Raw genomic sequence first — 27,143 nt, 5'->3', positions numbered from 1 at the left:
ACTATAGTCTAGTATAATGATTTTAATATTTACATCCATTTACATATGCTTAAAATTATACATTTAATACGTGTGGGTCCATAGAAAAAGGTAGGTCTCTATGTACACCTTTAAAACTCAGAAAACGCCCTAACACCATGTTATTAAACATAACGGCAAACATTGTTTAATCTGTATATAGCAGTAGCAATACACACACAGAGCCAACTCTGAGCAGAAAGTCCTAGCTACAGTGAGAGATAGACCCCCTACAGTATGTCACCACAGGACCAGGTAGACACATCCTAAGAATGTCATCTAGCCTTTAGAGGTGCTCCCCATTTCTTTGGCACAACATCTCTACAAGGGTTTACATGTGCTCTTAACTAACCTATCCAGTATGTTGCCTCATTCTAACCATAGAGACAAACAGCAGACTGTTGTGTCTCAAAGATGCAACAGAACTCTATAAATGAAGCTCAATCTTATATCATGCATGGCCTTCTTCCTTCCCAAAGCTGCAGCGCTAAATACTGTAAGTACTGTCGCTGGCTCTCTCCTTTCCATTATGTTGCTGGTGAGAGATGACAATATGTCTGTGATAGGTTTCAATTATTTTTAACATTTTATAAATTAATACATACAAATGTTATGCAATTAAAAGGTACAATATGGGTAAAGCTTGCATTTAAGGTTTAGTTTGAGATTTCCAGGTAGAATTAAATAGTGACTTCTAATGGTAATTGTGAAAGTGCAAAAATGACAGCTTAAGGAAGTAGAAAAGCATATTTTGCATACAGTACATTCTGCAATGTTCAGTGACTTTCTCTGTCATAACAGCTGGACATAGGAGTCTGAGAAGTTATTGAATCACAGTCATTACTTTGCAGCTGTGCAGAATACAGTATGTCGCTAACAGGATTCTCCGCTCTGCTCTTGTTACTTGGAGTGATGGTCTATCCAGTCTTCTCCGAAGATCCAGTTTTGTGTAGCACTTTTCCCAACACTGCTACAACCACTAAATATACACTGAACGTCATCAATATTCTCAATACCAGTGTGTACACAGGTGAGTGACCCTTCGCTATTTTTCTTTTATAAGGACTATATTAATAAAGCAGATTAACATTTCACCTATTTTAAAAATAGAAAAAAAACTGGACTGTTCTCAAAAATAACTGACATACACTGTAGATAGAGTGCTATAGATATTACTAAAATATAAGCATTGTACTTAGGTGCCTATATATCATACTAAAGAAATGTATGCAATCCCCCAAAAATGGCTGTTTTCAGAGGCTTGTCCCATTTTTTAATATTAGAGTCATTTACAAAGGGGGTGCTGCAACAGATATGGAAGATATCTGCTGTGTTCCCCCTGTTAACTATCGTAAAAGCAGTCTGTATAGCTGTCTTTTGGGTCTGCATAAAGCCTTATAAACTGCACCAAGCTCCAGATATTTTGTTGTGCTAGCTAATGATGGTATTCGCTTTTGTGGCCTATTTTATACAAGTTCGCAAAGTGTTTTGGAGAGGGATCTTCTAAATCCCTCTCCATTAAGCAGCACTTTCTCATGGGCATCCCAATTGCATTAACTCCACCAGGTCCGATCACTACTTTTTAGGCTTTACCGCACCATATCCAGGAATCTGACAAATTACCCAGAAAAAGGCATGCCAAATCGCCGCAATATGTAACTATTAGAAATGTACATTTTGGGGGGAATTATAATAAATATGCACCTAATACTTGGAGGAACTAGCAACAAAAACCAAATGCACAAATGTAGAGTACTATATGCTAGTATATTAAAAAAAACTGGTAATTTAAGATGTTTTACTATAAAGACATAATACACACATATGGAGCAGGCTGTACTGTCACACTTAGCTCACCAATGAAAAATAATTAAGTTACTAATAATTATTAATATAATTTATCACACTTTAAATTACAGATGTGTCCTTATACATTTATCCTCAATACACGACATCGAGCGACTTGCCTGGCATCACTGAGCCGCCAGGTCCCATGCGACTCTGCTAATTTCGGACATGTGCTGATTCATTTGATATGCGACACTTGTATATCTGTGTACACCTAAGTCTGTATGAAGCACAACAGATATAGCAAACAAATATTTAACTCTCTGCCCTTGTTTAACAAAAAACAGCAGCTTACATACTCCTCTTAGAGCGCACCTGTCTCTCTACATATAAATATAAGACAGCAGAAATATAGAGGAGTAACCAGCGCTATATAGATATATATATTTATAAACCGAATAGATGGTTCTTAGGAGCCAATGATGTAATTCTCCTCTAATGTTCTTCTTTTAACAAATCACCAGAATGACACCTACATTAGCGTTCTTCCAGCAGTGCATATAAAGGTTTATCTGTATCTTAACCTGGATATATGGGATTAAATAAACCACTTTGTTTCTATTAGAAAGACACTTGCATTGGCTTTCTATCACAAATGCATCTCATGGTATCTTTCACCCTCTTTTGTGGAAAAACACTCATATTCATAATATGCTGAAGGTTTTTATTCTCCATAAACAATAGTCCATAAATCCTCCAAAAAATTATTTTGTAAACAAAGTCTAATATATGGTCACAAATTTATTCATTAAAAAAATTAATTGATCCTCTGATAAAATAATACTCCAAATGGATAAAAAGTATAGTTCATCGAGAAAGGCAGTTACCAAACTCCCATGAGGGAGACGGAGATAGAACGTCAGTACCCATGCTACAGTTTGTGGAAGCCGCCGGAGATATTTTACGCATAGAGGAAGAGCCGCACACATCCAGAAGGTCACCCACCCAGAGGGTGGGTGACCTTCTGGATGTGTGCGGTTGTTCCTCTATGCCTTTCAGAGAGCTCCCTCTCCTTTTTCAAGATGTGCCGCACTGATGCTGGAACACGGGTTTTATACCTCAAGCCGGCCAGTCACATGATTGATTGGCCAATAACAGTCTTTATAAATTGGCTCAGTCAAACTTATATAGAATTCTATATAAGTTTGACTGAGCTGGTTTTTAAAGACTGTTATTGGGAGTTTGGTAACTGCCTTTCTCGATGAGCTACTGTATACTTTTTATCCATTTGGAGTATTAGTTTATCAGAGGATCATTTAATTTTTTATAATTAATACATTTGTGACCATATATTAGACTTTGTTTACAAAATAATTTTTTGGAGGATTTATGGACTATTGTTTATGGAGAATTAAAACCTTCAGCATATTATGAATATGAGTCTTTTTCCACAAAGAGGGTGAAAGATACCATGAGATGCATTTGTGACAGAAAGCCAATGTAAGTATCTTTCTAATAGAAACAAAGTGGTTTATTTGATTCCATGTATCCAGGCTAAGATACAAAGAAACCTTTATATGCACTCCTGGCAGAATGCTAATATAAAGCTGCATACACACATAAAAATTTTCTGTCCAACCAGCCAACTAGTTCATTGATGGAATGAAAATCTGGTAAGGTATGAAAGCAAATGACAATCAGCAATTTGGTCCCAAATGCCGGAAAATGGACAAAAACTGTTGTTTGAACAAATTATTTAGGTCAAACATTTAACAAACTTGTCTGACCGACCATTTTCATCTGTTTTCTGGCATTTAGGAGCAAATTGCTGATCATCATTTACTCCCATACATTACAAGACTTTCATTCCAACCAATCATCTAGTTGGATGGTTGGACAGAAAATCTTTATGTGTGTATGCACCTTTAGTGTCATTCTGGTGATTTGTTAAAAGAAGAACATTAGAGGAGAATTACATCATTGACTCCTAAGAACCATCCAGTCAGTTTATAAATATATATCTATACAGCGCTGGTTGCTCCTCTATATTTCTTTTGTCTTATATGAAGCACAACAGAACTTGAAATGAAAAAAGCTGCTACAGCCACTTTATAGCACTTTGCATACAGATTCAGAGACTCAGTCACATACAGATATTCAAATATTCAATTAGTGGCGAAAAGTCAGAATCCACGAAAAAGTATCGCAGGTGACGTCATTTCGCCAGGCGGAAACTTTTCGCCTTATTCAATTGCAAATACTTTTCGCGTACGCAGAAAGTCAATGCAATGTATTAGGCGGAAAAGATTCGCCTATGAAAGCAGGCGAAATAAAGTGCAGAATTGGGGAGTAGGGGTGCAAATGTCAGAAAATCACTCAGCACCCTTGGGACAGCCCCCCAAAGGATAACTGCATTAAAAAAAAATGAGGGACACCCCAAAACATGACTTTGAAAATGGGGCAAAAAAGTTCAAAGTTGGGGTACAAACATAATAAGTAGCAAAATAGACTTTGGGGGGGTCTACAAGTAGGGGTGAGGTGTTTCTATGATTGCAGGTGCTGCAACAGGTGAGTTTTTCACGATATTTGTAACTTCACTTTACAGACTTTAAAATAAGCTTGCACCCATTTTGAAGTACCCCAAATTTTAAAGGACTACCTATTTTCTACCAAAAATATATCTTATTGCTATTCTTTACCGCTTGTGTTAATGTGCTTATTAGCACCAAATGTCACAACTTAAGTACCCCAAAAACATTCAGTAGGGCTAATCGGGGGCATCTATAGTGATCCCCAATGTTAGTGCATCTTTTGGGGACGTTCAGGCCGATTTCCCCATTTCTGACAGCACTTTCCGCCTGTTCCGACATTGCGGCTTGCCGTTTTCGTGTCCTTTGTAATTGAATAGGGTGAATAGCGGGGGCGCGCCGATAAGTTTCCGCGTCCAAAACACGCGATGTAGGCGGAAAGTAGAATCTGCCGACGGCAGCAAAATTTTTGTGTCTAATTGAATATGGGCCATAGTCTGCTGGCGTGTCTTAGTAGCATCGCATTGCGATTTATACGCATTTTTAGCAAAAAACAAGCCCTTCGCTAGCAGAGTCTCATGGGACCTGGTGGGTTGAGAGGGGCTTTTTAGCGCGACTGCAGTAAAGATGTGTAAGGAAACATCTGTATGCACAACACAAATAATTCTGAAGAAACAGAAGTAAAAACAAGATTCTAAGTTGTCTATTTGTTATAGTAAGCACCATGCAGAAACATCTATTTCTGCATAGTTTAAAGATTGGGCATATTATAAAAATGTTTTTGCAAGTTTTTTTTGATAAATAGGAACTAAAACACATTTCTTATCACTGCAATATGCAGCAATAACAAATTATAGTTTACAGGGCCCCACTGCCACCAATGATACATAAACTTCTAAGGGGTCTATTCATCATCACTTAATTACTACATAAGCAAGTGAAAATTAACATTTTTACATACTTTTGTAGAATTAAGTATCGGAGATATTCATTATAAAGGTAATGCAAGAGATATCACTGATATCTCCTGCTTACCTTTCAGCCCCCATCTATCCTGTTGTCCCCCATACACTAATACGGGGACCTAAAATCATCATGCTCCGAAAATATTATATTTTCAGAGCTTGATTACAGGAACATTTGCCTTTTTCAGATTACGCTTGCTCCCTCAACCCCACTCTGTCCCTATTGGATGGAGTGCTGGGTTGCAAAGAGGGATCCTTTTGAATCCCTCCTCCCCTGTCCGGCTCCTTCTATTGGGCGCTGGGGCTTTGTGTGCGTGCGTGAATCCCAGTTCAGTCAGACTCGGCAGTACTTAACTGTCACTGCTATGGAAGTAGCAGTGAAGGGGATCATGGAGACAGCTGATTTTCATATCAAATGTCTCTGCACCAGAGCAATGTTGAATTGCTTCAGTGAATATTTGTCCACCATTGATACTTGCAGCAAGTTGGATGCTTAATTATCTGGGGCCACCCGGCCCCTGATAATTAACATGATGAATGGATACCTAAATGCGATAATATGAGTAATGTAGAATAAATTAGAAACATTCTGTACAATTCAACAAGTGACATGTTTTATATGTTAACAACTCTTTATTCTTTAATTACAGTCACTCTCACATCAGTCAAAAATGAAAGTACTGCAATCCTTTTACAGGCTAGCATAAACAACACAGCTACAGGAACCTGGACATCAAAAGATAATACATTTGCAAATTGTTCTGTAGGAATCAATGGTACACATATATTTGATGTAGATAGTTCCTCAATTGTTGCACACTGGACTTCTCCACCATCACAGAATGAAGCTTACATCTCATTTACGTAAGTTTGTCTGTAAGTGTGAAATCATAACTTTAATGTGACAACATATTGGTAAAATCCAAACCAGGGAGAAAAAAACAAAAACTTTTAGTGTAAGGATGCATATAAAGAGGACATTTATCATTGTTTGCCCTTTGCTACTGTACTGTACATGCACCATAAGGCAAAGCATCTACAGCACTTCAAAATAAAATAGTCAATGTAGCAATAAAAGTAGTTAAAAAAGCTTAATCTATACTCTCTCAATAATCAATACTTTTACATTCCACCAGATTTGTTATCTACTTAGCTTATTACATGCAGTACATCTTATTATCACTACTTTGATAGGCATTGAAGCTGTGACTATCGTGTGTCAAACAATGATCACAGGAGGATGTGGAAATGACTGATTTCCACAGGAGTTTTGTTCTTTGAACCTAAGGGTCTATATTGTTAATATAATCACTATCCTAACTTGAAGGATTGATTATCCCCCCTTTCTATTAGAGCATATGTATCACTTAAATGTCCTACTGCTCCTGCCATCTTCAGAGGGCCATCTGTACAGAACCCTGTCTCAGCTGGCACAGTTCAAATGAATTATAAAGATAAGGTTATCACACTGTATTCTGGCCCTTTGAACACACTTGGTTGGGAGCATGTTGTTACATATATCAATACATGCTTCCTTCTATAGCAGTCTATTTGTGAATATTTGCAATGTCCTTATGCAAACTAATATTCCATCATGGAATGTCTTATTCACAGTAGGCAATTTATCAATCTAGGGTTCCTCTACTAGCCCACTCCTATGCAAATGGGTTCTCACAACTACCAGCAGCCTAATGCTGCCGGCAACGGGCTCCAGTAAAATGAAGATGCACGGCCAGCAGGCAAGTATGCACACCGGCATTTGCCCAGAGTGTTACTAAACAAATATTTGTGAAAAATAGGTATTTCATTATTTCAATATAAACATATATCTCCAATATAAAGCAACAAATTAGTGATTTGTTTTAGAATAAATATATTCCCAAACCTAAAAAGTTTCCTCTGGTCCTTGGTACATGCCATAGTCTTTTTGTAAGTGCCTGGCTGCAGTTTCAGAACAGAACTGTATTTATCAAGGCAACATTACATGTAGGTTGGATTACATGTGCAAAACTTAAACAGTTCATAGAATACCCTCTTTAGTTTGTTGTTGTTACCAAACTCGACAAAACATCTAAAGGAACCTATTGTGATCAAATTTGTTATTCCAAATGCTATAATGAGTTCAAGGCCATTAATGCCAGGAACATGGAACAATGCAACAATGCAAGTGAAATCTCAACTTGCTTCCCAAATCTTTTGCGTACTGACTCAATGCTTTCCTTGCCCACAACCAGAGCCGTAACAGGGTAGCAGTGTGCCCAGTTCTGGCCCCGCCCCTAAACCCATTATGTCACTCCTAATCGGTGGGGCCCATTCCTGGGAAGTAATGCATGGCCTGGAGCATCCCTTGGAAGCTCTGGGTGACTCTGCAGTAGCACTACTGGCTGAGTGGTGCTGTTCAAGGCACCCTGCAAGCCACATGCAGGTGGCAGTAATGGTGCCAGCACCAGGGCACTGCACCAAGTGCGAAAGCACTGCTCGCACACCCATGGTCACGGCCCTGCCCACGACAGTCCTCATATTGATTGCAGTAGGATAAGCACGATTTCATGTACCGTCACATGTTCCCGACTATATTCACTAGAAGACCAGCTCAGTGATTTTCCTCTCTACCTCCTGCAAAGCTTAATTTAAACATTTTAATTTAAAGGTTTCCATTTTTCATTTGCTCTTTGGTGTAACCCTGCAAAATGTCTTTAATAAATTCGTATTACTGGATAAATGGAAGAAGCCACTATATAGTTACAGATGTGTACATTTTATCTGTATGTTAATCCATTAGTACTCATTTTACCTTTTGTTTTCATTATTCCAGTGCTTTTATTATTAATGATACAGATGTCTACAAGCTTGAAAAAAATGTGTCTAAAGGTGAGCTATTATATAATGTTACAGGCTAATTTCTCTGTAACTTGGATTAGTATGTTTAAATATGGTGTACTGAAAGGGTTGGGTATGAAATGCAGATGGCCTAACCCTTACCTCCCTCCGATGGTGCCTAACCCTAACCCCCCACCAGGTTGGAAAAGTTATTTGGTTACCCGCACATGCCATAATCTACTTCACAGCGGCACTGCCGGAGAGAGGAAGGGGCCCACTCTGAGTCTGCACACAAGCCCTTTCCCTCCTCTCATAAAATGCTCCTGCCTACATATAAGGTACTGATTTCAGTTTTAATGTCTTGTCATATTGTAAGCAAATAAATAAGTTTAGTATAGAGAGTGTTTGGGCTCATTGTTTTTAGTAGTTGTAAAGTACCAGAGTTATCTATAAAAGTTGAAGGCAGCTACTGTATTTTGTAAGATAGTCATCATTAAGACGTTGGGGTCTATGTACTTACTCATTGCATCCTAATTATACAGTTAATAGATAAAATCTTGACATCCCTGTAGCAATAACATAACAAGGATTGCAATGATACCTGTACTGCTGCAATCCTTGTTCAGTGGGATTAAGCAATCGCAAGTGAGACCCGGCGGTAAACCCTTGATGTATAGGACAAGGCTCTATCACTGGTGAAAAGACCCATTTTATAAATATGATTTCTAGCTCATAATAAATAGGCTCCTAAAGCATGAAGGACAGCGCTAATTGCAGCTAAACAAAGTATAAAGAAGACATCACTGTGTGAAACATGATAAAGTCTATGTGACTGTGGAGATAAACTGGTGAATGACATAGCTGAGAATCCTTCCTGTCAATTAATGGACTATGGCCCTGATTCAGAGCCGGACGCTCTGACCAGAGCGCTCGCTCTGAATCAGGGCCCACCTCCATTAATATGGAGCGTCCTCCTGGACGCTCGTATAGCTGTGGGTCACCACCCACAGCATATACGAGCGTGCAAAATGATGGTCGTGATGGTCTTGACCATCGCGACCATCGGAACTGCAAGTAAAAGCCTGCGGTTGGGTTTCTCAACCGCAAGGCCAGGAGTGATTTTGGCTCTATCAGAGCCAAAATCACTCCCACTGACATCACTAGTGACGTCAGTGGGGCCGGCTTCAGACGGTAGGCGTTCCCTTGGGAACGCCTCCGTCTGGCAGGCACGCCCCCAGCACGCCCACCAAAGGGGGCGTGCTGTCAGTCACCATCGACAGCACGCCCCCTTTGATGAGACACTCCGAGCGAAGGAAAGTCCTTCACTCGTCGGGTCTCGCGCATGCGCACGACGGAGCTCCCTGGGGAACATCGACCCACTTGCGAGCGGACTGCCGCTCGCGAGTGTGTCTGAATGACCCCCTATGGCCCTGATTCAGACATGTACGCTAATACCATCGCAGCTGAGATCCCGTACGCAGCTGATTCGCAAAAATATGCAAATTTCGCAGACGCAGAGGAATGTATTGATTGCCCGTCTGCATCAGGCTCTATACTAAAGAATAAAGATATAATACCCCAACTAGACAAAGAGAGGACTTGTTATGAAAAGGAGACACTGATACGATTGAGTTAACATTTTAGTAACATTCTAAACAAAAATGGTTGCCCTCTTTCAGATGTACAGTAACAGCAAACAGAATGCAAAAATAGTGTTACACAGATGTGTCCTTATACTTTGTTGCTCAGGTCATGCAATACAGGCATCTTAGTCATTGCATGAAAATACTGTGTGTAAGAGCAGTGAGACACAGTGAGGTGTGTCATAATCACAAGTGAGCACTCAAACAGGCAGGTTACAGGAGCACGGGAACTGTCTCACAGCATACGCTGTGAAACACGTTGCACTGGCAACCATGGGAAGCTCTGAACTCCCTTAAGTACCCAGTGCAGAATCGTGATAGGTCAGAGAGAGCATGTGACATGCCTGGACTGGAGCAGCTAAGTCACATTACCAGAGGCAAGATGGCGGTGCCCATGCCAGAGCGGAATGTAAACACCACCAGGCCTACCCTGGCCAGAATGACACAGTGCCTGCGGAACACTTCACACAGCCAATGCCCGCCACCAGACACCAGCCCCTCCACCGGAAGGACCACGCCACAGCACCCTCACAGGTAATACCGTCATCCCCTATGCCGAGAAACCCTGGTCATGACACACAGGTGCCTGGCCAGCACATGAATACGGTAGTGATTAGCAAAAAAGTCACCTCTGTAACATTGCATATAAATGAAGGATGAGGGGAGGTATGTTGCATGCCGTGAGTTAAGCAGCAGTACCCTACAAATGGTCAGCATGAATTAATTTCCTTTTGTTGAAAGCTGAGAGTGTGTCTATATTATCGAGGTGTATTAAGACTAGTACTGTCTGTTTGCAGCTTTTTCCTGTATATTTACATGTAAATGTGAGTGGTGTGTGTGGTCTGCTCGCGGGCGGCTTGGGCAGATACAGTAATATTAATACAGTACGGTAACCAAAAGAAGAAAAACTTTTAGTGTAGTGATTGCCAAATGTTTAAAGTGCAGAGCAATGCATATATACTGTAGATATAATATTGATTACAAAATCACATTGTTCAATGCCCCTGGAATCGAACCCCAGGTGATGGCTATGGAAACATTTACCTTAGCCACTAACCCCTTACAGCTTTGTTCCATGCATAGCATTCAGGTGTCCTAGTTGCAGCTTGTAAAACTTGTCTGTAGTATGAGCATCTACACACCAAAGGCCTGTCCTTTTAGTGACCAGACGCATGCTTGCATCTTAAGGTGGCCATACATCAGACCTCGGATTTTGCAATCTGGCGATGCGATGGGAAGTGCCGGCGTTTCTGGGTGGAAATGCTAACCTCCCACCATCGATGTTCTGCAATCCATCGCCGGATCACAGACATTTTCCATTTTAAATGTCGGCGATTTGACGATCGGGATCATTTTTTGTTGGATTTCTGCGATCCCGTGATGCCTGGTTGCCGCATCGCGGGATTGCGGCAATCCATCGCTGATGGATGGGCCCCATTAGACGCTATGTTGTACGTGCATCTGAGACGCAAAATTGTGCAACACCCCCTTTGGGGTTAATAGTGTAACATAAGGAGTTATATTATCCATTTTAGTGGGAATATAGATCCCAGTCAGCCTGCCCCTGCATCTCAGTTGTCCGGACAGTAATTAATGGCTGGCACCAGTACTTACGGTATAAATAAAATATTTGAAAAAATGCAGGACTCGCACAGCAAATGATTTAGGCCCTCATTCAGAGCCGCACGTTACCAACAGTACGCTCGTTGCGTTCCGATGTTGACTAACCGCGCATGCGTCGGTGTTACACTGCGCATGTGCGTACGGCAGATGCGAGCTTTTTTTCTCTCGTTCCTAAAATAGCGTACAGGAAGTGACATGTCAAATGTGATTGACAGAACAGGGCGTTTTGGGGTGTTGACGGGGGTGGAGATGGGAAAACGCAGGCGTGGCGAGGCGTTTTTGGGGCGTACATACATTAGCAGATGCGAACGTCAAATGTGTTCGGGCCGTCACATACGTCACTGGAACATCCTCTTTCCCTTCAAAATGCTCGCACAGTTTAGGGTCTGGATTACTCGACCACATTGGCGATGGCCTTCTCCTCCGTCCCGGGACTCCACGATGTTGCAGTGATTAATCGCGGGTGGTCACAAAAGCAACTAGTGTTGTATTGAAAACCGGCTTGGTATGTGTTTGGAAAGCAGTTTATTGGGATAGCACAAAACCGTACGCAGGTGGAAATCATACCTGCTAATGTCAGGATTACACAATCAATTGGCGTACATTTTTTGGGGTTTTTTTTGGCCTCAGTTTGTTGTTTATGGCCTATTGTGACAATAATGTCATCATGTATTAATTAGCTCCCCTTTTTTTTTTTAATGTGGAATTTGCATCGTTATGTGATTTTGTAAACGTTCCTTCAAGAGGCCTTTTTTTAAAAAAAAATGAAATGGTTTTTTGTGTCCTTTTTTGCCTTTAGGGCAAGGATTAAATGTAACCCATTTGTACAATAATGTCACAATACAATGTCAGATTTTTATCATAAATTTATTGTTTAAACACAAACCAATTGGCATAATATTTTGTTTTCTTTTTTTCTGGCAAAGATACTTTTTATCAAAAATAAATAATCAATAACTGCTAACATAAACATACAAAAATAAATTAAAAACATTTCACAAGAAAGGAGAGGGAAGTTTTGACCAGAAAGGAATATGAGCCAAGCACAGAAGGAGTGTGGGAAAAGTCGCCATTGCTGTCACCGTTTTTTCGCCCGTTTGGATGGGGGAGGGTGGGCGCCAGACCGGGTCCGGGATGCCATCGGGCTGGCCTGTCCAGAGGCAGATGTTGTGGCCTCTGGACTAGGCACAGGGCTAGGCACATTTGGAGGATTGGCTGATGTTGTGCCAGAGGTGGAGGATCCTGATGTTCCGGCAGGAAGGGAGGTCGGCTCCACCATGTGCTGGCGAACGAGCTGCTCCAGGGCATCGGCGATGCGGATGTTGGCCCTGGTATTTTCCGCCAGGACCTGACCAATGGTCACGTTGGCCGCAGCATTTTGCTCCAGGGCCTCAGCCACCCGTATCAGACTGGCGTCCATCCTCTGCAGAATCTCCGTATGGAAATCCGATTTTAAATTGAGTTCTGTGAGGAGGCCAACTGCCTGCGAGGGGGCACGCCCTGGACTGGCTTCTGCAGGGTCCTCAGCCGGATGTACTGGTTCCTCCCCTGCAGAGCCAGCAGAAATTCTGCGGCCAAGGCTTCCCTCTGGAGCAGACTCATCCGCCTGTGTCTCTGTTGGAAAAATGAGAAAAGAGTCACATTATAATCTAAATATTGGCACAATAGCATTTCAGAGTTGGTGACATCACAATACTTACCTGGGCCAACATGAGGAGCCGCAAAGTCTGGCATGTCCGTATCCATGTTGGACACGCCAAACACCTCCACAGGCTGCACACACCCCTGTGCCAGCTCTTCTAAATCCATCAACTCCAATGACACAGGGGTGGGACCCCCACCTGTCTACCTTGCATGCCTAGCCCTGTCCGCGAGTTTTTGCTTTAGGCGATATTTGAAGTCGCCCAATCTGTGGGGAAAAATGGAAGCCATTATCCTTTGGTTTAAAATGGGGTTTGCTTTTAGGGGGGGCAAGGGTTTACTTACCGCCGTTTGACATCCCGGGCTAGACGGACATAATCACCCACCCTATTGACAGCAACGGCTACCTCTTCCCACATTCTCCACTTCTGGCTTAGACTCATATTCCTGTCTGCCTGTGGCAGGATGTCCACACACTTCTGGATCAAAACCTCCATCTCCTTTCTTGTGAAATGTGGCTGCCTTTTTTTTTTGGCCGCTTTGGCCGGAATACTGGGCCCAGCAGCCTCTTCCATGTCATCCTCCTCACCTATTTGTGTAAATTTACAGAATTCACAAAATCACAACTTGCCTAATCTTATGTTTCAAATTAATCATTGATAGAAAATGCATGAAAGACTTACCGCCTGACTCTTGGGCATTTTTTCCCTGGTCTGTCGCCATGTCTGAGGTCCAAACAAGAAATACACCAGAATTTGAATGTGTTTTCGTGACGTATTTATACATGCGTCCTTATTTTGCGGCCGCATCATTGATTGTGCGGCCCTATGATCCCTCCTTAATTTGTGCGGGAAACGAAACACTATTTATGGCTTGGTGTGTCTCAAGTCGAGGTGGCGTTTTTGGATTGTTGGAGGTTATCTTGGCTGGAGTTTATTGATTGCGTAGAAAGGAGTTGGCGGTTGGAGATTCGTTTGTTGGTTAGATTTGCGTTTTTTTTTCCGTTATCTTTGTTGGTTTATATTTTTGGGACCTCGTTTCTTGATTTGGTAAGTTTTGTGAAGTCTAACTTTTGTTCAATTGTTGTTTCATTGTGTTTCGTATATTTTGTAATTTTTGGATCCCTAATTTCTTCTATTTTAGATTTTGTTTATTTTGGACCCCAAAGACCTTTTGATTTTGCATCTTAGATATTTGCTCTTGGTAAGTCCATTTTTTATCTTGTATTTGCAAACTAATTAGCACATTTTTAGTAGTTACTCTTGTGACTTGTATTAGCGAACTAATTAGCGCATTTTTAGTAGTTACTCTTGTGACTTGTATTAGCGAACTAATTTGCGCATTTTTAATAGTTACTCTTGTGACTTGTATTAGCGAACTAATTTGCGCATTTTTAGTAGTTACTCTTGTGACTTGTATTAGCGAACTAATTAGCGCATTTTTAGTAGTTACTCTTGTGACTTGTATTAGCGAACTAATTAGGGCATTTTAAACAGCTTAATAATCATTCTAACTTTTTGGTGGTTTATCTTTCGCTTTTTGAGCCAAAATTTCGACCCGTTTTGATGTACTGTGTTAAATGTCGCTTTGCGGTTTTGCTAAATGGGTGTTTGGTATATTTTAACTTTGGTCTAGCACAAAATTTAGAAACAAAAATGCACAGAGTGAAATGTGTCAAGTAATTTTGGTGTTTATTTTCAGTTTGGACGTATCATGACAATACCCCGGCATGTAAGCAGCAATGGATGGTATCATCAAGCTAAGTTATTTTAATATAGTTTTGGGGTGGGTCAAAAGCCTTACTTTGAAATCTTTGAATTTCAGGTTGATCTGGGGCGGATTGTTCTGGCCATGCTCCCGGAAGCCGACCAACCTCAATCTCATCCCAGGCGTAGGCATCGTAGGCATGCAAGGCCCCAGATATTTCGAACACGTGTCACCCTTTTTGGAATGCCCGATGATGAGGTTTTAAGATGCTACCGTCTACCTCCCAAAATCATCATAGACACTCTCTCATTAATAGAAAGTGATCTTGAGCGGCAAATTGACAGTCCAACAGCAATACCACCACTGACGCAATTTATGGCGGTGTTACATTTCTGTGCCTCAGGATCGTTTCAAACAATGGTGGGAATAGTGGCGGGCATCTCCCAATCCTCCTTTTCCCGGATCCTGAGGGCAGTGATGGAGGCACTTTTCAAGCACCTCCATCATTTTATTCAAATGCCTTTGGATATGGGTGCCCTTAGTGTGGCCAAGGCCAATTTTTACCAAATAGCTGGCTTCCCACACATCATAGGGGTTGTGGATGGTACTCACATACCACTTCAGCCTCCAGCACGGCTGGAGGCAATATTTAGAAACAGGAAACACTATCACTCCCTGAATGTAATGGTGGTATGTGATGCCTCCCTCCAGATCCTGTCCCTGAATGCTAAATTACCAGGAAGTGCACATGACTCCTTCGTCATCCGGCAATCAGGGATATGGCAGAAATTAACCAACCTACAAGCTGGTGATGCGTGGCTTCTGGGTAAGTGGAGACCTTTAGTACATAACAATGTTAAGCTTGATACACAGTGTTCCTGATGTTGTCTCTTATTTTTCACAGGAGACAGTGGATACCCTTGCATGTCCTGGCTGCTCACTCCTTATTTGGCTCCCACACCAGGCCCACAAAGTGAGTATAATTCCGCACTTACAGCCACCAGGCAAGTGGTGGAGCGCTGTATCGGCCTTTTAAAAGGCCGATTCAGATGCCTCCACCGCTCTGGTGGCGAGCTCATGTATTTGCCGGATATGGTGTCGAAAATTGTGGTCCTGTGTGGGATATTTCACAACATCGCCATAAGGAGTGGTGTCAAAATGCAGCCAGAGGATGCCTTACCTGAGGATGGCACCCCCGAGGTTGGTCGGAGGTCAGTATGTGGGGGGCCATACGTGATGATGTGGTGGCCAGATTTTTAGGTAAGTTTGACCAAAGCTACAGTGTTTATACCTAATGTGTTTGTGTTTGTTTGCGAACATCTAATTTATTTGTATTTTTTTCACCATCTTCTGTTTGTTCACATAATCTTTGGCACTCCAACGCTCACTACTTCCTGCTACCCTTACCAAACCTGGATCTGGTGATTTGGGGCATATATTCTGGAACCCATATCGCAATGCCATGTTTGTGGAATCATGTTGGCATGGTCCTTCATCAACCAGTTCTTGATTGTTTTTTGAATTTAAATATTTTATTTGTATGTGTTGTATTTGAGTTTATCACTGTGTTTTTTTTTGAGGGAGTGACCACTTTGATTTCTCATTTATGTTGTGAATAAATGTTTGAAGTGAAATGGTCTACCTTTTTTTGGACGTTAACAGCAAGTGTAACCAGGTTAACACACCTTACATTTGACTAAGGGGTAATCCAGTACTGACACCAGTTGATGTAAACTGAAATATGTTTTCAGGTTCCCAACCCACACCAAAAGGAAGCCTGTCCAAACCTTTGGATTTGGAAGATTGGCCTAAGCAGCTTGCACACCAACTAGGAACCTGTAAAATGTAGAAATATCTAATTGACACTACACCCAAAAAGGGAAATGACATTGTTACTGTTCTGTGTTTCTTGTGGCTGATTTACATACAAATACAAAACACAATCTAACTTTTTAAAAAGGGAAATCCTTGCAGGAACAGTCAACTTATGTCAGGGTTTTTTTTCTTGGTTTTGGAAAAAAAGAATGAGCCAGAACGTATATTCGAAATCAACAATTTATTTAGAAAACTAAAAAAAACAAAAAAAACTACTGGCGAAGGATGCCAGACAGCCGGTCAAGGCCCACAAGAATGCCAATGACATGTTGGCGCATCTGGCCAACACATTCGACCACCTCTTGCCGACGCCTCTGTTCCTCTGTGGGTGAGAAAAGTGTGTGGATTAATAAAACAATAGGGAAGCCACATTAACAAAAAAAAAACACAACGAAATCACTCCTAAACCTAAAAAAAAGAAACCAAAACAAAAAGGGGGTGCTGCCAAAAATACCAGGCCTATGTACAAATTCCCACAGGTATGATATGTGTATGTTGAAACCAGCAGGAAGAGGTAAAGGCAAACTGCTAAATCACCAAAAGTAAACCCAAAAATCACGAATAAAGGCACGACACATGATTACATACAAACAGTTTGTGCTTAAAAAAAATGAGAAAGAAAAACATACCGGGAGCCAAAACGGGAGCTCCGGAAGTCCCTCCATGTTCTTCCTCGGAGGAGCCTTCATTCCCCAAAGAACGGGGAGGGGTAATGACGGACTCCGGGGAGGGGGTAATTGGAAGAGGGGTGGGTGGAGGAGAGGGGGAAGTGGGACGGAGGGGAATGAGGCCCGACAGTTCTGGGAGAGGGTCTGGGAAGGCTGGGGAGGAGTGGGGTATAGGGGAAATATTTGGGGTGGAGTGTTGGCTGGGGGTTGGGGATAGTGGCCGGGAACGCCGTCTGGCCGGACGGTGACGGCGTAGTCTTGGCTGTCCACCTAAAATATGTCAAACAAATTGAGGTTAGTTTCTGGCCAAATCCGGGGCCCAAATAAAAAAAAAAAAACCACCAACAAAAACATGCAAATAGGAGTAGAATGAAAAAAAACAGAAATAGAGGGAAAACATGCACACGCAGATATGAGGACAAATAATAAATAGGACAGACAGGAAAACATGCACACGCAGTTTGCCCCACAAACACAAACATGAAAACCACAATACATAACACTTACTTTCCAGTATCTGCATGCGAAAGCATGCCAGCAAGCGGGGAGTTCGCCGTTGCAGGTCCGACCACCTGCGCTCTAGCTGCCCGATGTTGCGGCGTGAACCTAAGGACCGCAGGCGGGACCGTGCCTCCGCATACGCGGAGCGCTTCTGCCGGTTGGTGATGGGTGGAGGCTGGCTGGTGATACGGCGATCCATCACCTCCGTAAGCACCAGCAGCTCGCGCCTGGTGAATGCGGAGGCTCTCATGATGGCAATGGAGTTTTTCATACAAAACATTTTTGATAAAGTGTGCAAAAAATTTCTGATTGGCTAATGTATTTTGGAAATTAACAGGAGCAATTTTATTGGTTAGTGTATGAGTCATGTGTTCAACAGGGCCAGAAATCTCTGGAGAGTTATGATAGGCTTGATGCAGTGACATGCGTTTGCAAATTTAAATAAAGAAATGAACCCCGGAAAATATGCGGGGATCCACAGCAATAGAACAATTGTTTAATTGTGGTTCACATGTTTTTTGAACAATAAAAGCGAATGTTCCATCCGTACGTATTCTGCGGGTAAACACAAACACGGACAAGAGTAAAGTTTCTTGCATTGTGTTGAAAAAAAAAAAACAATTAAGCTAATTGATACATTGATTGGCATGATACGATTGAGGGAGGTAGGCAGAATAAAGGAGCAGGTAATCGACATCTGACAAGGCCACTTCCGGTTTCACTTGTGCGTGAGTTCCCTTCAAGCCATTTCGGGGATGTACGCTCGCTATTTCGCACGCTCGTTAGTTAGAGGAGGGGTCGCCTGAGTTTAGGGAGGAATTTTAGATGCGAACGAAAATACGAGCGAGCCATTGAATTTAAATAATTTTGTACGTACGCCTAACGTACGTGCGCCCGCTTGCGAGTGGGTCTGAATGAGGGCCTTAATCCTTTATTATACACTCACATACACTCACGCTACTATACTGTGCATACTCACACAGACCTTGCCAATGCTCTGTCCCCTTCCCCTGTTAAGTAGAATCTGGTCTTCAAGGAAACAATAAACTGCAGCTCTCAATCCATGATGGACATGCTGTACTATAGCAGTCTGAATGACAGTGCCCACGTGGTTCTGGTAGCCAATCAGCGGGCAATGCCACAGAAACTGCCTTGGCTGTTTGACACATGCACAGTGCAACATCTGGTGGACAGAAAGTTGTATTACACTCTCTGGCTTTTCAGCATCTCAGTGCATTATGCTGCAACTCAATACGCCATGATGCAACTTAATACATTATGCTGTGACACGGCAGGGTGCTCTTCATGGCATATTGATGCTAGATGTAGGAGGACACATCTGTTTAAAAACAGTGCCAGCACTAACATTAGGCAAACCTAGGTGGTCTAATAGGAAGCCAGTGGTATGGTATTAAATATTGTCACTCATATAGAGTTTTGCCCTAACCATACAGTAGTCCATGCTTCTGTCATGAAGGAGAAGTAAACTGCTACTCCTCAATGTCAGTGAAATGTTGGAAGTGGGTGCTGGACTATGATGTCACAACCCGGCATCATACCGCCATTCTGAGGTACAGGATGAACCATCCCCACTTAGAGGTATATTTACTAAAGGTCGATTTCAATCAATTTTGATCAAATTTAAAATCGATAAAAACCAATTAAAATCAAGCAACATCAATGTTGTTTTTCTGGGGCTTAATCACACAGACAATTTTTGCTTTAGTTAATCTATGTATTAGTAAATGTGTGATTTAGCCCGAGAAACCCAACATCAGTTTTGATCGAGTTTAAATCAATCAAAATTGATTAAAATTGAACTTTAGTAAATATACTCCCTAGTATCCCCTGGGGGAGTTGGGGCGTGTAATATGCCTAATGATCTTCTGTAGACCCTTTTATAAAAGCAAAACTTAAAGTTTTGTTTTGCAGGAATTGCATTGAGTTTAGATCAATTGCAAAGTTCTACTTAGTTGTATTAGAGCATCACCTCGATCCTGAATACAAATTACACTTTGGAATGTATTTTATTGAATGCCACATTACTTTCTTTCTTATTTTGCAAGTAGTTATATTTTCAATGTGGGTGGGTTCGGGATGCCGGTGCTCGGGATCCTGGTGGTCAAAATCATGATGACAGGTTTAGGATAGCGACACCTGTTGGTTGGTTTCCTTACCTTCCCCCTGTACCTACCCGTAACCCTAACACTCCCTCCCCGGTACCTAACCCTAATCTCCCCCCTAGTGCCTAAAACTTACCTCCCCCTCCCTGCACCCTAAACCTTACCCTCCCCCCTTAGTGAATAACCCTAACCTCCCCCTAGTACCTAAGCCCTAACTCTAACCCTCCCCCTAACTCTAAACCTCCCTCTAACTCTAATTCCGTCCATTACCTTCGGGATGCCAGCGGTCAGGATGCCGGCGCAAGCATTCTGACAGGTGTTGGGATTCCGACACCGGAATTCTAAGCTCCAGCATCCTGCATGCTGGAATATTGACGGCACCCCTTCAATGGAATTGTGTGTATTTTTCTATCCTTAATGGAAAACAGTGGGGCACTAGATTGTGACCTATAGAAAAGCTTGAATTTTGCTGATTATATCTGTATACTGTCACAAAAGTTACTCCAAATGTTCAATTCAACAGAATGGTTTCTTCTTAGATGGGTAACATTGGCACCATAACTGTTCTGAATCCTAGTGATAAGGTTTAGTGAATCATATCATTACAATATGTACTGTACAGTAGCTTATTAATATTCTGTTTATGCCTATAGAGATGACAATAATTGGTGATTCGAGCAGTCCAAATATTTGATTTCTTAATTACCACTCTTATTTCCTTATTTCCCTCTCTTCCCTATTGGGTTTATCTTTTTGTACCAGTTACCCTTTTTTATGTCTATTTATGTTCTATTATATGTTGATGGGTTTGATAGAGATCTCATTATAAAGTCTTACTGGTTGTGTATTCAATGTTGTTATCTAGAGATGGGTACACACTGTCAGATATATTGGCCGATCAATTGATCGGGCAATATATCTGCTGCCTGTCGGCCAGTGTGTACCAGCGATAGGTCTATGAATGATGTCATTCACAGACATATCGCATTGGCTGTGCTGCACAGCCATTGGACAGATGTATCTGCAGACATATCTGTCCATCTGCCGACCAGCTGTACACATGAAGCAGCAGCTGCGGGGAGGGGCGGAAACGCTCCTGACCCGCCCCCCTGGAAGATGATGGTTGTTCAGTGTATATGAACGACCATCATCTACAGATATATCTGCAGATCACTCAATCTGCAAATATATCTACTAGGTGTACCCACCTTAACAGTAAGCTGTATAGTTATCTATAATAGATCTGGCTTAATATATGAGGAATTTGCATATCTTTTTACTACCGCTGGCTGGACTGGAGATTTTTAGTAAATTTAATTCTAATACTACTATAATCAGGGGCGGCGAGAGGGGGGGGCAGGTACAATTTACCTAGGACCAGGCTTCCAGAGGGCCCCGGGTCCTGCGCCGCCCCCCCTCCCTTCCTCCCTCCCTCCCTCCCTCCCTCACAGCAGCCCAGTACACAGCGTGTGCTGGGATGCAGTGGGAGACTGCTCATGGCTGCTAAGCAGCAGACACAGCAACCTCCTATACCTAAAGGGGGGGAGCGACCACACTGACTATAATTTCTCATTGTCATACTATATCGTGTCTGTACATTACTGATTATGATATTTTATGTCTGATCTATTTGTGTATGTTTACGGAAAATCCAATAAAAATATTGAAAAAAAATAAATAAATTGCAGAGCTAATGTAACAACTTTGAAAGATCATTTGCATTTTGAGAACAAATATACAGAGGTCCGAGGACATTCAGATTAAAGCACCTAATAACTACAGTTCATGGTGTACAAAAAGTATAGTCTAAAAGTCAAATAGGTTTGGAGCTGATGCAGATTTCACCTCGTTCATTGGATGGATCAGGCATATTTTCTTACTGCATATGCTTCTGAGCCAAGCATACACGGCTACGTGTGATGACGAGTAGTACACAATTCAGTCACATCTCTACTTGAGGCTGAATAAGTGTAACTGGGTGATAACTAAATCACAAGTAGGCTCATAGCAAGGGTATGTAGAGGGTGCGTCAACAGAATGGCGAGCTATGCAGAATTGTGCATATGCGTAATTACGCCTGTTTTCAGTCGGATCTCTTCCATCACGAATAGGGCTGCTGCACATGCACACTGATAATGATGGCAGCTATAAAACCAAGCATACGGATCAGATAGTGGATGCAGTCATTGCAGCCGCATATCACAATCCTGACAGTGTAATCCCGGCAAGGGATCTAACATAGCTGTCAAAATACCGACGACTATGTTAATTCCGATGCCGGGACCCTGACAGGACGCTGGACCAATAATCCAATGCCGGGGGTAAGTATCCATGTAGCCAGGGATGGGGGGTTAGGTTTAGGGACCCCCGGAGGGACTTAGAGTTAGGCACCCCCCTGGGGAGGGTTAAGGTTAGAGTAGGGGAGGGGTAACCCCAATGGGGAGGTTAGAGTTTGACACCCCCCTCAAGGGCCGCCATCAGGGGGGGACTGCTGGGACTGGAGTCCCGGGCCCAGACACTCGTGGGGCCCGCCCGTCCGCTCCTACCCCTTGCCGCAGTACAAGTCCAGGTAAGTCCTCCCGCTCCACCCCTAACTCAGCCTTGGCCGTACAGTCACTCTGGGGGCAGCCAGCCAGCCCGCGCTGCACACCCGTTACCATTATTAACTGGATCACAGCAGGAATTGCCACTGCGACACCGAGCAAGACCATAGAGCTCGGCGGCGCAGCAGGAGTTCCTGCTGTGACACAGTTTCTCCTACCTAAAGGACTGCTGGGAGCGCGACGCTGACCTCGTGACGTCACGTCGCGCTCCCTGCCGAAGAGAGGACCCACCGGCCGCGTGGGACTGAGATCCGCCGGACCAGCTAACAGAGTATCATGCAAAAGGTAAGACAAGGGGGTGGAAAGGGGGACATAGGCTGGAAAGACAAGGGGGTGGAAAGGGGGACATAGGCCGGAAAGACAAGGGGGAGGAAAGGGGGACAGGCTGGAAAGACAAGGGGGTGGAAAGGGGGACATAGGCTGGAAAGACAAGGGGGTGGAAAGGGGGACATAGGCTGGAAGGGGGGAGCTGTCTATTTTGGTAGTCCCGGGCCCCATGATTTCTGATGGCAGCCCTGCCCCCCTGGGAGGGTTAGGATTAGGGTGCGGGGAGGGGGGTTAGGTTTAGGCACCCCTGGGGAGAGGATAGGGTTAGGCACTAGGGGGGAGGTTATGGTTAGGCACTAGGGGGAGGTTAGGGTTAGGCACCCCTAAAGGAGGGTTAGGGTTAAGGGGAGAGGGGAGGGTTAGGTACTTTATTTACCTCCATTGGGATCTGCGCTGTCCGGCCTGCCAGTGTCAGGATTTTGACCGCTGGGCTCTCGTCCGGCGGTCATTCATACCGATTCCTACGGATAGAGCCAGTTCAGTCACAGAGATGTACAACTTCTCATTTCATTCCATCCAGGAAATTCTGGTGTTGTCATGAACAACTTGCATTCAACTCTGCAGCAGCCCCTTTGTACTGTATATTTTTGTAGCATTATTTTTTAGAAATGGGGTTTCAAACATGATGCTCATTAAGATAAACAATGTGTGTGCTGCCTTTATAGAGACCCTCTAGTGCCATGGCAAACATGAAAGCCATTGATTTGTATAATGTGATCATATGTACATATAGAGGTAAACAATTTCCTTGTTAGCCATGATAGTGGTTAACTGGTCACCATGTTCTATCAGTACTCAGATACCAGATATCATCTAATTGTCTATGATCTTCAAGTCTGCATGAGAGATGCATCTAAGCTTTTTATTGCTGAAATATTGTGCCTGCTATGTATGCTGTCATTTCTGTCACCTGCATCAATCTACAGAACACTCAGATGTTGTCAATTAGCAGATCACAGATGACATAATAAAGTACCTTTTTTATTAGACAGGCACTCCATATAGAAATAAATGGTGTTTTATGCTCAAAATAACACAGGACATTTTAAATTTTTACATTTCAGCTGTCACACCAGCTAACAGGCCTATTAGTGATCATGAATAGGTCTCTACTGTAAGTGAGAGGGTTGAGCAAAGCTGTCATAAGCAAGTATATTTTTTAATTGGGCCTGATTACGCAATTTGCAAACATAAAATTAGTGTATCTTTCTCAAACTGATGACAATCCCCATTTTTCTTTTTATTGCAGCTTCCACACAAACTACTTCTGCTCCTACTACAGCTGCACATAATGGAAACTCTGCTGCTAATAGTACAAATCCTACTACTCATGCTGTGACTGTTTCTTCTACAACTCCTACTACTCATGCTGCGACTGTTTCTTCTACAACTCCTACTACTCATGCTGCGACTGTTTCTTCTACAACTCCTACTACTCATGCTGAGACTGTTTCTTCTACAACTCCTACTACTCATGCTGCGACTCTTTCTTCTACAAATTCTACTACTCATGCTGCGACTGTTTCTTCTACAAATTCTACTACTCATGCTGCGACTCTTTCTTCTACAAATTCTACTACTCATGCTGCGACTCTTTCTTCTACAAATTCTACTACTCATGCTGCGATTGTTTCTTCTACAAATTCTACTACTCATGCTGCAACTCTTTCTTCTACAAATTCTACTACTCATGCTGCGACTCTTTCTTCTACAAATTCTACTACTCATGCTGCGACTCTTTCTTCTACAAATTCTACTACTCATGCTGCGAATGTTTCTTCTACAAATTCTACTACTCATGCTGCGAATGTTTCTTCTACAAATTCTACTACTCATGCTGCGACTGTTTCTTCTACAACAAGCGGTGGACATGTGAATAACCCCAACTCAATGTTCTTTGCTCTCATCAAGACACTTTGCCTGTTGGTTTTCACCAGCAAATTATTATCATAAAGTACTCCAAAGAATCAAGGATTCTATTGTAACTGCTTCTTCTACAAATTCTGCTGCTGCTGATACAAATTCTCCTCATTCTGCTGTAACTGCTTCTTCTACAAATTCTACTTTTCATGCTGCAAGTGTTTCTATTACAACTTCCACTACACATGCTGTGACTGTTTCTTCTAGAAATCATACTGCTTATTCTGCAACTGTATCTATTTAGAATTCTTCCACTCCTGCTAAAAATTATCCTGCTACTAGAGTTAAAACAAGTGGAGTGCAAGAAAACCAACCTATCGCCATGTTCTTGTCTCGGATCGAGACACTCAGTCTGTTTGTTATCACCAGCAAGTTGCTATTATAGCAAAGAATTCAAAGAACTCAAGAACTTTTATTGTCAAAATATTTGTGAACTGTATCACAGCATTCGACATTCAATGAAAAGGTTGAATTATAACAAACGTTATACGTCAAACAGAGAGATGTCGATGTTGCAGCTGGAGTTCAAGGTCCAATATTCTGGTTCTGCTTTGTCATTCCATGAAATAACTGTTCAGAAATTTCTAAATGTTGCATTCAGCATTTATTAAAAGTTATAGTTAATAAATGGATCTTGGACCTGGAGTAATGTTAGTATAAATTTTTATTGTGATATCTTCAGGGAATAGGAAGGTAGGAGTCTGGGGAAACAAAAATGAGAATGGAATTCAGTGTGGCACAAGAATTATACAAGAACCCTAGGCATAATAAAAATGATAGGCGGAATGCTAAATTTAATACAGAGAAATGTGCAAATTTACTGTTATAAGTGCAGATGACTCTCTTGGTAAATAAACATACTTTATTTCTAGAGACAAACTGACTGCTTGGAATATCGTGCTGTGTATGGAGGTCCAGTAACATCACAAGAGGTGTGGGGGGTGCGGGCTGCACCCGGGTGTCACCCACCAAGGGGTGACACCAAGGTGCAGACCCCCCCTCAGTGACAGAAGCCGGGTGCTGCACTGTATAAAAAGAGGAGCATTCAGTTCCTGACAACTGTGAGGGAGACGGCTGGCAGTCACTGCACACAGGGCAGTGCGCATCTGCCCCCCAGTAACAATGGGACCACGGGGGAGTTCGGCCATGAGGCCACGCCCCGTATCGCACGACCACGCCCTGTCTACGAGGTCACACCCCCTTTTTGGTGGCATGTGGCATGGCCACGCACACGGCATCCCTCCCCGCACCGGTTGATACCATGGGGAGGGACGCCACTGTGGAGGTCAAACTGAAAAACTAATCCAACGGTTTTAGAGCTGAGGTGTAGAGAGCAGGTATTCTTTGGTGGGTGACTTCACTGATTCATAAGGTTGAAAACCTTATGTCCCTAGTAACTGCAGAGAGGAGCATTCACTGGGAAAATGTAGATACAGCAGTCCTCAGCCCCCCAATTGTATACCCTGTGAAGGGTATACAGTGAGGAGCATCCACCAGGGGCATATTAACATAAGTGTCACGGTTCCTGAAATATTAATTATTCAATATATAGTGGGGGAAGCCCTAATACTTATAAATATTGATATTAATAGTATGCTTACTTACATGTTCCCTATTGATTATGACTTTTTTTTTAAATAAGATAATTTTGAATAAGTTTTAAATAGATGTTTTTGATCTAATGCAATCATTAAAAAAAAAACTGGTGTCTGATTTTATGCTTTCATTAATCTATACATTGTTCATTCACTTGACTTGTGTGCTCACTTGCTGGCTTTGTGAGTTTAATCACTGCTAATCTCTGCATCTCTCCCATCTTTTGGTTGCCAAATTCGAACTGTTACTTCAATCTTTTAACAAGCAAAAAAAAATATTCGGTATACTTTTTTTGCTTTATCTTATACATACACCATAAACTTAAACAAGAAAATTCCTTCAACTATTAATTAACTGGGCAATTCACTCTATATTAAAAGTTTGATCCAAGTCTACCTTAATTTCTATTTTTGTTTCTTACTTTATGTGAATAGAGTGATTTTGAATTGTTAAGCCTTATGTTATGTATCTACATTGTATTTTTTCATACTTGTATCATGCACTTTAATTATGTTTATATGCTTTAATAAAGAAAATGTTTTTTTAAAAGTATACTGTAATGTTCCAAACAAATGTAACATTTTTATGTATTTTATAAAATGATGGTTAAAATCATGGATAGTATTGCTGGTACATACTTTATGAAATATCTAAAATTTAGCTTGCTTGCTTCTGCTTTCATATACTGTATGTACAATACATCATTATGTTTATAAAGTGTCAATTCTCCTCACTAGCTATGGCCAGCGAATTAGTTCTTTATTGGTCACCCTCAGAGTCTTGTTTGCTAAAGGCTA

The 27,143-nt window shown here is 42.1% G+C and overlaps 1 protein-coding gene across 1 annotated transcript; it reads left to right on the top strand.

Annotated features, from left to right (window-relative positions):
* Positions 1-834: 834 nt before the first annotated feature.
* On the top strand, positions 835-26,841 carry LOC148537918 (uncharacterized). Its single transcript, XM_088460131.1, has 4 exons — positions 835-1,048; positions 5,950-6,163; positions 8,115-8,170; positions 24,080-26,841. Exons 1-4 carry the CDS (start codon positions 886-888, stop codon positions 24,781-24,783), a joined length of 1,137 nt encoding a protein of 378 aa, XP_088316257.1. The 5' UTR covers positions 835-885; the 3' UTR covers positions 24,784-26,841.
* Positions 26,842-27,143: the final 302 nt, after the last annotated feature.

Source organism: Taudactylus pleione, unplaced genomic scaffold (genome assembly GCF_031769625.1).
Source record: "Taudactylus pleione unplaced genomic scaffold, aTauple2 ptg000042l, whole genome shotgun sequence".
Taxonomy (NCBI): Eukaryota; Metazoa; Chordata; class Amphibia; order Anura; family Myobatrachidae; genus Taudactylus; species Taudactylus pleione.
Note: the sequence above shows the minus strand (reverse complement) of the source record. Positions and strands in the feature narration are given on the sequence as shown.

What these genes read in the sequence shown, in the direction of transcription:
- LOC148537918 (XM_088460131.1), top strand. Translation starts at nt 886, where the DNA reads ATGTCGCTAACAGGATTCTCCGCTCTGCTCTTGTTACTTGGAGTGATG. An exon ending in CAATACCAGTGTGTACACAG is followed by an intron (nt 1,049 to 5,949) that starts GTGAGTGACCCT and finishes CTTTAATTACAG; the next exon opens with TCACTCTCACATCAGTCAAA. An exon ending in GAAGCTTACATCTCATTTAC is followed by an intron (nt 6,164 to 8,114) that starts GTAAGTTTGTCT and finishes TCATTATTCCAG; the next exon opens with TGCTTTTATTATTAATGATA.